Source organism: Nestor notabilis, unplaced genomic scaffold (genome assembly GCF_000696875.1).
Source record: "Nestor notabilis isolate BGI_N333 unplaced genomic scaffold, ASM69687v1 scaffold31802, whole genome shotgun sequence".
NCBI lineage: Eukaryota > Metazoa > Chordata > Aves > Psittaciformes > Psittacidae > Nestor > Nestor notabilis.
This window is the reverse complement of record NW_009918396.1, coordinates 3229-14921: the sequence shown is the minus strand read 5'-3', so window position 1 is coordinate 14921 and position 11693 is coordinate 3229. Positions and strand designations below refer to the sequence as shown.

The 11693-nt window shown below is 39.5% G+C and overlaps 1 protein-coding gene across 2 annotated transcripts; it reads right to left on the bottom strand.

Moving 5' to 3' along the window:
- Positions 1-1936: 1936 nt before the first annotated feature.
- On the bottom strand, positions 1937-11157 carry AKTIP (AKT interacting protein). Of its 2 annotated transcripts, none has more exons than XM_010009687.1 (9): positions 11077-11157; positions 9557-9762; positions 8419-8483; positions 8237-8337; positions 6835-6923; positions 6663-6761; positions 6322-6429; positions 5498-5558; positions 1937-2869 (listed from the first exon to the last, which is right to left on the bottom strand). In XM_010009687.1, the coding sequence occupies exons 1-9, from the start codon at positions 11116-11118 to the stop codon at positions 2759-2761; spliced, it is 882 nt and encodes a 293-aa protein (XP_010007989.1). In that variant the 5' UTR covers positions 11119-11157; the 3' UTR covers positions 1937-2758. The 2 variants fall into 2 exon arrangements, with proteins under 2 accessions (XP_010007989.1, XP_010007991.1); XM_010009689.1 differs by having other exon boundaries at positions 1937-2866; positions 11077-11118.
- Positions 11158-11693: the final 536 nt, after the last annotated feature.

Genomic DNA, 11693 nt, shown 5'->3' with positions numbered 1-11693 from the left:
AGAGTTACAGCTGCCATCCCAGTCTGTTCTCACAAAATAACTACCTTAACCACGCAAGATAAGGAACACAAAAACAATGTTAGAAAAAGTATCTTTAAATATAGGGGTAGAAATTTCCTACTGCAGGAAAGAGAACACAAACCGAAGCACCAATTCAGAATTCCGCACTCTCCTCAAAGCTTTGATCTGAAACAGGACTCAAACATTTATTTATGTTGTGGATTTGGTTTTCTGTTTTGGGGGTTTTGGTTGGTTGGTTTTTTGGTGTGGGTTTTTGCTTTGTTTTGGGGTGGGGGTTTTGTTCCCCCCCCCCCCCCCCAAAGAAAAACCTCCACATCAGAGCAGAGCAGAGTTCTTGCAAGTCCGAAGCCTCCCCCCACTCCTTCCTTCCAAAGGGGTAGGAATGAGAGAAGAAAGAAACCACTGGGAAAAACTCAAATCCATGATTTCCACAGGCTTATTTCAAGGTTTGGAGTTGAACATTTTGTTCCAACAAGTCATCCCCACCAGCAAGACAGTAACATTTAGTTTGATATTATCTAGCTGGTTCTGGTTTCTAGCACTGCTGTACAAACAGATCACAGTGCTCCTCCTAACAGCAGCCACTGTTTTAAGACCCAAACAGCACAACATCCTACACCAAGTCTGCTGGCTTTGCTGTGCCCATTTTGAAATGCCACTGCCTTAACACTTCTTCTTCTCAGCCCCATAACAAAGTTGGATTAAGCTCCAAGCTAGAGGAGAGAGATTTGTGTTGCAGATAGTAGAAACCGAGTTTACTCTCAGTTACTTGCTCTACAAAACCATACCAAGTCACAGACATCTTACCCAGGGACTGATTCAAACTAGGCAAAAATGCCCTTATGGAAGATCTGCACTCAACCACCACTATCAGATAATAAATACCACAGTGCGTTTAAATTACGTTTAAATCTGATGTACTAATCCACGTGGCCTGAACCTGTATGAATGTTTGGAAAGAACATTTTAGCATTCAGTCAAGAACCTCGTTCCTGTAACAGACACTTTAGCTCCCCTCATCTTATAAAGAGGAAAGAGTAACCACAAGAAATGCACCTCTGGATGAACTTCCTTCTCAGCCTTAAAGAGGATCCTTGCTCTCCACATACCCTCTGAATTCTTGTGTCTAAAGAGGAATTCCAGCAGTAGGAGACACACTCCCTGCAGCTCCAGGAAACTGATGCACCTCAAAGGCAGAAGCTCTAAAAGGTTTAAAGCAACACCATGCAGTAAATTTCAACACTACCTAAAACAGAGCAAGTAGTTAATTTATACAGTGTTAAGTGCTGCATAGAAATTACTCAAGTCATCCTTAACAGTACATGAAATTACTCATTTGATGTATGATAGCACATTACTTGTGACATCTCTATTTCCTCAAGAGCTGAAGTTTCTCCTGTTAGAACAAGTGGATTTAGCTTGTCAGATAAAAACAAAAGACAACTCCCCCCCAAAACCCAAAACACACTGCACACCATCCTGTACCCTCCCCAAACACCTCATCATGTTTATACATGAGGTCACTGCTAGTTGTTACTAGACAGCAGGGTTTGCATTAACACCATCAGTACAAGTATGAGGAGCCACAGAAAGGCAGCCCAGCTGCAAAGGGATAACATTACAGGCGCTGACAGGAAAATCCCATTAGGCACGAATGAGTCATTATGCTGGGCTATGGCATTAGGAAGACTCTTTGTGAAAAGTGGAAGATTCTGTCCTGAGCTCACACATGCTTTAGAAAGGTTTCCCTCTATGTGGATCAAAACTATTATCCAATCACTTCTGTATGTAACATCCCATTATCCCAATAACACCCTGAACACATATGCAGGTGAGTGCACAGGTAGGCAGGTACTTCCATTCCAGTTCATCTTTGCTAAAGGTCTACAATATAGACAAAGAAAGGGACAAAAGCTAGATTACAAGTTCTTTTTATTTGAAGATGTCACTATTAACACATTAGTCAATCTATCCTAAGTAATCCCCTTCCCCTAGACAGCTAGGGAATCTAAAATACTCTATGATTTTATTAGCTTAAAAGACCACCATTACAAGCTTTGATTTAGTGTTTATGTAATAAAAAGCTACAAGCTTAACATTTTGCTTTTACCCTATCAAACTAACGTGCGCTTTAGTGACAGTATCCATTTACATATCAATAATACATCATACATCATCCCCAGCTTTATCTCTTGAAAGTGCTAATGGAAGTCAATGAACCGTCTATTTACAATTTCAAATCCTAATATATTTACAATAGAAACCAAAAGTATTTAAAACCATTAAATATAGTGTTTAACTCTGCTATATTAGTTTACATGAACACAGCTCACCTCTGGCATCATATTTCCAATACTAATATTTCTGCCAGTAATTTAAGATTTTTAAAAAACCTGCTATTCCTGGAGGGGAAAAAAAATAAAAGCTTAAAAACCAACCCAAAGCCTCCAGGCATTTCAGAGCCCTGAGGAACTACCCACCATAGACAGTCTTCAAGTAGAAGCACTGCAGTCAGTGTTGAAGAGAGACTTCCAAACTCCAGGCAAGCCTTTAAAACCTAATGCATATGTAAAACCTTAAGAGTCAGTAATCCAATGAACAGGTTTACTGGAGTCACTGCTACCATTCAGTTTTTACTAATCCGTAGTTAAGAAGGAAACTGCTGCTTTGTTGTTTCTCCTTCCGTTACATTCCCTCCACCCACAGAAAGTGTTTTGTGCACCATCGTCCAGAAGAGCTAAGTAGGCATCGTCTTCTCCTCTTTGCTGAAAGGCTGAACTGTGCCAGGCTTTACCCAGGAGAGTCCAGAAACATGCATGCTTTTGCAGTGCTGATCTTCTGGCTTCTTCTAGGCATAAGAAAGTTCAAGTCAGAATTATCAGATACCTAATACATAAGATCCCTTTTAAGTCCCTCCCCATCCTTTGGCAAATACAAGCACAGCAGAGGCTAACATCATTTCCTCTCCTCAAAGAGGGGCAGTAAAATAGCTATCGGTTTCATTTCTGAGAACGTGTAGAACCACATTGACATTACAGGAGAGTTTCAGTGACTTAGTTCATGTACTGCTACCCTATCACACCATAAAGATTAAAAGGCACGTTTTGGATGGTGCCCTTTGCTTGAACATCATGACCCAGCACCACTGCACTGCTCTTTGCCAAGTTTCTTGGTTCTACAGAAAGGAGTGTCAGTTCAAATCGAAACACTTCTATTATTAACCTGACAATATAACCGTAGCATACCACCTTGCTATGCTGGGTATGCCCAGTGTGCTGGCACGCTGTGCAGTACTCCACCCCATCGAAGGCTTCTGAACACAAATTAACATGGCAAAGAAGCAACAGACACCTTTGCTATACCATGGAGTTTCTGAACTATTTCTGAAAATGGTCCTTCCCTTCCCTGAGCATGGATCATGGTTAAATGCTTGAAACATAACTATTTCTACCCAACGCAATGCACTGAACATTTGAGACTGATTTACTGCAATTCAAAAGACAAATCAAACAAACAAACAAAAGGGCTTCAAGTTGAAGGAGAAAAATGCAACTTTAACTACTTCAAATCTACAGATGTTTGAAGATGATGAGTAAATTAGATACCTTATCTAGCAAGTGAAAGAAACAGAACAGCTTGCTATTTTTTGCATACCAAGAACCAGCCCTGCCTCCACACTGCTAGAGGCTCATCAGATCATCTGTATGCCAAATACATCAAACCTGGAACAATGCTTTGAGTTCTAGAAAGCAGTAATTCTGCGAGTACACTTTGTCATACTATAGGAAGCCCGACAAAGTAAATCAAGACAGAAAGAAAACTGATCCTGCACTTCTGTCCCTCCCAGTGTCCCCTGTAAAAGGTGACAATGCATGACAGAATTGCCGTAATATGTTGGACAGCAGCAAGCGAGAGGGATCAGTTAAACCTGAGCCTGGCAGAGTAGCATCTGCCTATCACATGCTGCACAAAGGACATCATCTAGCAAAAGCCCTGTGCTCAGCAGGGATCTGGGACATCACAGCCTTCCCTGGGCTAAAGTTCTAGATCTCAGCTACACTGACATTTTGGAACAAACCTCCAAAGCCACAGAATTTGGGCCATTCCTGTTATCAGCAAACTACTTGTACCACACATGCAATAGTTGTAAAAGGAATTAACATGCATATCTAAAGAAAAAGGACAAAAGAAAAAGTCATCATTTGCTATCAGTCTCAGACAACATCATATCCTTTCTATTTCAAGCACCTCAACCTGTTCCTTCTCTGTAGGTTTTTGATTCAAAGGATGAGAATGAAAGAGGTAGAGCATGAAGGAGAAAAGTAGTCATAAGTATTTCTTAAATTTCTTTAAGAACACCAAAAAGTCAGAATCTGATCAAAATATTTTTCTGTGTGTTCTAAGGCTGGAGAAAGGCCACCTCACTTCGAGCCCTGATGTGACTCTTGCAGTTGGGAACATGGCTACACTGAGCTCACTGGCAGTGTATTGTATTAAGATCAATGTAAAACATCTCATTCACACCAGGAATCACGCAAGTACCTGAGTTAAAGCAGTGAGGAATGCTGAGTTTGGACTAATGAAAAAAATTTTATTTAATTACAAAAAATGCAGCAAACCACCCCACAGTTCTAATACCCAAGTCAGCAACTAAAACATGAAGTGTGCATTTCCTTGCCAGTCCAGCGAAGATACCAGCCACCATTTCAGACCTAGGCTCTGCGAGTGGATTGACTTGTAGTGCCACTCAGAGGATTGCTGCGTGCCAGCTTTTGTCAAGCACAACAAAAAAAAACAACCAAAAAACCTTAAACCACCAAACACTCCCCTCCCCCCAAAGCAAAGGTGTTACTCAGGTGAGAGCTATTTGAACCAACACATTCTTGCCATATCAGTATAAGTGTTTTATGATAGAAGTCACTCTTAGCACCCTTCAATTCCTTCATGTTATCTTATTAGAAATCAGTAGCATTAGAGATGTGAGCAAGGTACTCTGCTTCAGAAAGTTTGGAATGAGAAGAAAGCCCCAAAGCTTTGCTTCAGTAATGAAAGATCTCTCAACAGAAGAGAACAAAGAAGTTGGGGACTGTCAGGTTATGCAGAAGTAGCAATGGCCACAACAAGCGCAGGACAAGCTAAAAGGCAGCCAGCAAATCTCTTCTTTCCCATTCTTCCCTCCCTTTCATCCCTAAACAAAACGAAACAAAAAAAAAAAAAGTATCTGCCAAGTGTGCCAACAACTGTACTAACAAAGCTTTCTAGCTGGCTAAATGATTAATTGCTTAACACACTGAAGTTAGAACAGTGACGCAACTACTTAGTTAGGAGACCAAATCAGTTCCAGCATGCCTACTGATCCAAAAGAGGGGTGGAATAAGGTCTGACTAGTACATGTTCAGCACAGAGACAAACAACCTTTCTTCCCTTATCAGGCAATAAACCCTTCCTGTTGCGAGAATCTGGACTTTGTGCATACCTTCTGAGACAACATCTTCTCTCTAGCTTCATCATGTATAGCTGGATTCCATGGAGAAAAACTGGAGAAAGAACAGTCATCTCTTACTTCACATTTTTGCAAACTACAGAATTGACAGAGCAGAAAGCAGCCATTTTCCTGATTTAGTTTGTTCACTTTCAAGCAAATTACAAGTCTGAATTTTCAGAGTTTAAAACATACAGTTAAGGACTAAATTCACATTATTATGGATCTTTTCAACAATAAATATTTAGGTTTTCATTTTGTTTGCAATGAGAACTAACAATTCAGCAGGTACTACATCAAATACTACTCATTCACCTTGGAACTGACTGCCCCATCATCTGTAGAGTCGTAAGTATTTTAAAAGTATGACTAAACTACAGTCATGCAAATTGAGTTCAGGAAAGCCCAAAAGCAGTATTTACTCCATTCTATCTCTACTTGAGTGAGGTGGAGTGCTTGGGGGGCTTTTTTCTTTTGTCTGGGGTTTTGTTGAGGTGTTTCTAAGTCCTGGCTGCTTAGTGAAAGAAATTAAAAAAACATCAAAAACAACCACAAAACAAAAAAACCCACCAAAACCAAACCAAAACACAACAGTAAAAACAAGTGTCTGATTATATTTATGATTTATTACTAAACAGAAGGAAATAAGGGTAGGTAGGAATACTCTAAGTATTGCTATAAATGTAATAAAAAAAAAAAAAAACCAACAAAAAACACACAGGTCAATCAACCTGTCAGAGAAAGGCTTCAAACCAACATCCAAATCAAAACTTATCCCTGAAACATTAGGACACTCTGAATTTGTTCACGGTACTTACATGATTGCATACGGATCCTCTATTTTGGGCTGATCAAACAAATGACTGCTGCATAGTTTGACACTGTCCACCACTTTAGTTTTGAAGAGCTGAATATCTTTTTCATACCTGCAAGAGGGTGGTAAATTATGTTAAGTAGTTGCAAGGCAGCACATTTGCTCTAGTAGCTGCAGAAGACTTGGTACAGCCTCAACTTGAGTTCTTAGTGCAACCAGCTCTGGAGGTAAACACTGTGAACTGGTAATTTCCAGAAATGAAACCAAACACAACCCTCTTGCTTCTGCAAGTCTACGCAAAAAAACTCTTAAGAGACCATGCCTATATGTGTGGAAGATACTTACAGCACTGCAGCCTCAGGATTCAGAGGAGTAGTTGTATCAATCTTGTAGAAGACTCTGCGAGCATACATTAATACTTGCCATATGTGATTATGATTTCGCCTGGAAAGAACAAAACACAATGAAGAAAGGAACAGATGACTTTTAGATCATCCATCAATATGTTACCACTCACCTCCATTTTGCAAATGCTCTTTTCACGTCCAGTTCACCAGATAAAGGATCTACTAGTGGATGGAAGACAGGCAGATCAAAAACCAAGCGCTGCATTGGAAAAGAAGAAATTCATTATGACAACTTCAATCCTAATGCTAAAACCACTGGGTAAAGGTCAGTTAGACGTTGCTTCCACATGCTAATTAATTGTTACTGTTCTAAAAGAAAACAACTTGAAGTGATTTTTATCAGCTGTGAAACTGTAACCTAACAGACCCACATTACATGCAGGATCTTGTCCTCTCTCGCATGCTTATCACCAAATCAGGAAACTAATCCAGCTAACTGCACAGGCACTAGTGCCAACACAGGTAATAAAAGCAGATTAAGATCAGATTAAAGGAGTTTCTCTGGTTTAGCTATTTGTGACTGAAAGCTTTTCACAATACTTGAGCTACAATCAATTCTTTTTCTATCCTACACATTTTTAAGTAAGCTGTGCAGTGACACCACAGTATCTTCAGTTCTGTACAGCTAGTTTCCTCCAGTGTTCATGCATTCTCAGGAAGGTTTGAAAGCCCAATGCCAGCAAAAGAATAATGGCTGTATGAGACATACTAAAGTCTAATCTTTGAAAGAAACTGTTTCCTACTATTTATGTCCTTTTAATCATAGCTTTACAAAGAACTCGACACCAAGCACACAACTTCCTGACATAGCAACTTGTTCTCAGCTACAGCAGCTACACACACCTAATGTTCCTCTTAAAGAAATTCAGCCAAAAGGGCCTGCTGCTCTGCTCTGGAGAGTAGGATTGCCACAAGATTTTTTAACTGATGTAGTAATTTGGATACTTGTTCCTCAATGGAAAGAGAGAGAGCAGAGAAGGTAACACAACACTATCCATCTTCCCCTTCTCTTTGTTTCACCAGTGTTCTCCTCAAGTTCTTTAAGTTCTTTGTTTTAACGTAATTTAGAAGTGAGACATGCAAGAAATTCTGCAGTACTATAGCAAGCACAGCGCAGGTGCCTCGATTTGATGTACCACTGCGTTGCTACTCAGAATTTGAATACTTCTTTCAGCATTTCAATGTTAACTGCCTTGCTGAAGAAGTAGCAGGTCAAGAGTTGAGGTAAAAACCTGGTTGATTACTTAATACTTCAATGCATGTAACCTCAGGAAGTCCACTCTACACTAGCCTCAGTAATCAGAGAAACATGATCCCTCACAGATGTTAGGAAATACATACAAGACATTGCAAATGAGCACAGCCAACTGGAAAAAAAACCCGAACAAAAAAACCCAACAAAAAAACTAGTCCTAGGAAATGAGAAGCTAACTGGTCTATTAGCTTTAACAAAAGGTCATACTTAAAACACAAGGAAACAAGAAAAAACTCAAGACACACACAACCACTTACCGGGCAGTCTCCATCTGGGTAATTATCAGGAATATAGACAGTAAATTTAAACACACCATCCTGGTAGAGCCCATGTCTTATGAATATTACACCAAACCACACTGCAAGTGAGAAAGTTTGCTTGAGTGAAAGAATTTTAATATATATAAAAATAAAATTTTAGAAGTTAAGTTTAAACTTACTTAATGCTGATCGGTAAGATGGCTGCACGTAGACACCTGGCAATTTCTGCTTTACAACCAAGGTACTGCAATTAGAATCAGCATTTAGAACAATTCCACAACTACACAAAATCCACAGCAAGCAGCAAACACAACAGTAAACCCAGAGTGTACTACCAACAGCTTAACACAGGGGACTTCCAGAAATGTACACTCCTCACAGGAGGAGCTGGCAGAAAGCTACAGAAACCATGTTCTTCCCTTCTCACTTTTCCTACCCCTTCAATGTAGAAGGAAAACATCTTTCTTGAATTAAGAAGTCAGGGTCAGTTCCCTGAAAAAGAGAGATTAATGTTTGGAGAGTTCTCACTTTCAGTGTAATGGTTAAATGCAAGAAATGAGACTTAAGTGTTGCATAAGGACTCCAGGGATTTCATTCCAAAAGGTATTACATACTTGAGAATCCAGTGTGTCTAGAGGAAGTCCCTTTAGCCTTGTAGCACAGAACAGTTTATGTAACTTTACAGAACTAGAAAGTTTTGCAGACAAATAAGATTTGTATGCTTACATAGCAGTCTAGAAACCACTAGATTGGATCAAGCGCAGCTGATCCGAAGAAAGCTGTTTAAATCCCTCATAAATTTGATGTTAAACATCACTGAAAGACAGGAAATAATACACTCTTCCTAACATCCATATCAGACAGAATTCAAGTGTTCCATGTAACAACGGAAGGAAGTTCCCACATCCCAGCTCCACAAGCCATACATTCATAACCATCTTCCCACTAGACAGCTGCTCGCTTCTAGTCTAATACTTGTTTCAAAATTTCAGTATTTCTGACCAAAAAGCTATCAGGATAAATGGTCAGGATGCCTAGATCCAGAATGTATTTACTTCAAGATTGAGAAATATCGTAATTCAGAGAATGACATCTAAACACACCCCTTAAAATGTCATCTCACTTTCTGCTCCTCTTGTATCTCAAGAGATTGATGCTGCTGCTCCAGAAGACCAATTCTGTGGAATTTAAGATTTACTGCCTTCTTCAAGGACTATTGCAGAGACAAGATGCAAGAACTAGATCCCTGTATAGCTTTCTTCCCCCCACTGAAGCATAAGCCCAGTGACCAAAAAAAGACAAAAAGTGAAAACCTACAATTCTGCAAGTAGGGAATACTCCAAATAAAACGGCCCGTAAGAAGCATGTGTTCCATTTGTTGATTGGGATGACATGGCAGGTGAAGCAGGCTTGGTTATTGGCACAGCATTCTTTGGAATAGAAGGCAACTGTTTCTTTGTAGAGGCTCGTAGAGGACTGGTTCGCAGCTCTCCACTCAAAGTTTTCTCTTCAGCATCAGGTCTCTGTTAGATTAAAAGAGAGCCAAAAGATTATAGACCATATTTCATTACCATTTAATATTTGAACATATTTTAATACAAATTTAAACCCAACCTGGCTAATTACAAGTTTGGCCAATGAAACATATCTAGGGTTTCAGTGTTCTATTGTTTGGGGCAGGGGCCATGTCTTTTTGCATTTTGGTTTTAAATAGACTACTCGATCAAACCTAGCCTACAAGTACAAAAATAACCAATGCTGGGTAGGAAATCTGCAGATTAGGACAAATGCTTATGGAGGCTTACATTTGTCTAGAAATTGGAAACAGACAGCATATAACAGCTTAGAAGTCAATCTACTCTAGCATACAGTGCATCAAGACAAATTCTACTGACACAATTCCTTGCATTCTGGTCTTTTAAAGTAGGCTAATAAGGCTGAGATGAAATAAGAATTTCCTACAGAAAAATTCATGTATTTTACATCTTGCCTGTGCTTAAGACACCAACATGCTGCCTGGAAATGATCATATAGCCCATTCCCACAGAGAGAATCACCATTTGAAAGCAATATCAAGTTTAAATACTTTCCTAATATAGGTTAGAATATAGGAATCTTCTTATGTCTATGTTGTCTTTTATTAAAAAATAAAAAAAGACAAGACAAACATTTCTACTCGATCAGTCAGTGCTACACTGCTAGAGAACACTGTACTATTTACAGACCTCAAAAACATTCTATAGAGTGCTAAAACAAACCTGCAGCCTACAAACTCACAATTAGGCTGGTTGCGGTGACTAAAGGCATGATTTAAGCTATAGTGTTTTGAAGCACTTTAGATTCAGACTAATAACAATACCTATGTCACAAGCACCATCAACAAAGTCATAGAATTTGCCCTAGCACTGAATGCCGAAGATGTGATCAACCCTGGAACTATCATGCTTTTATCATTGCTACAATGTAAGGCACAATAGCATTATGGAGGCACAGTTCTGTCAATGCTCACTGCACATGCACTGCCTGGCTAAGCTCTATAGAAGACAGTAAGCAAATGTCCTAAGAAACAAGGACATTCGAAAAAGATTGTCTCATCTTTCTTATGTCAAGATACTTCAGACAAGAAAAGTCAACAAATTCTGGAGCAGACTCCATCCACAGGCACATTCCAGTTAATGTTGCTCTAATCTAGCTTACACTTTCATTGAAGATGGTCAAAATCCTTGGGATAAAAGACAAAGTCCAAATGTATCTGCAGATTGTCTGATGTTTTTTTCCAGAACTGCTGCCACCCCTCAATCCATGTTAACACCTCATGCTATCCATTCATTAAATACCTTGCGCACAGAACTCGTAGACATGCTCCAGAAAGGGTTCATAACGCGTATCCCAACCAAAGAACGACAACTCTTCAGTGTCTTCAGACTGTCCTCAGGCTCCTCTGGTTTATACCCTAAAAAAAACCAAACCACAGAATGAATATGCATGCTAACAGATAAATAAGACTTGGCATAAACATAGGATTTGGATCGAATTCTGCAGCCAGCTTTATATTTCTGTAATTTCAGAAGATGACTTCTTGGACACTTAAGATTGACAATAGTTAAAACTGCCAAAGCTCTATTACATATTAGACTCCAGGACAATAATATAGTTGTCTATGAAATAATTTTTGCACATGAACCCCTGCTTTCTTTCTGCTAGAAAGACACTCAGATTCTGCATCCCATGTTTTGTCTTGCCAACTGGAAAAAAAGACCATGTGTTGGCTCAGCACAGTCAACAAAGATCCAGATCCCCTACACACACAAATAATAAGTTACCACTTCATCATCTGAGTCCAGCCCCAGGCAGTACTACAATGGCTTATTCTTGCTGCAGGGGTTAAGTGCTGTCCCTCACGCATGCTGCTGACTTTGCATGCTTCTGAAGCATTCCAGTTTGAAAACATCTC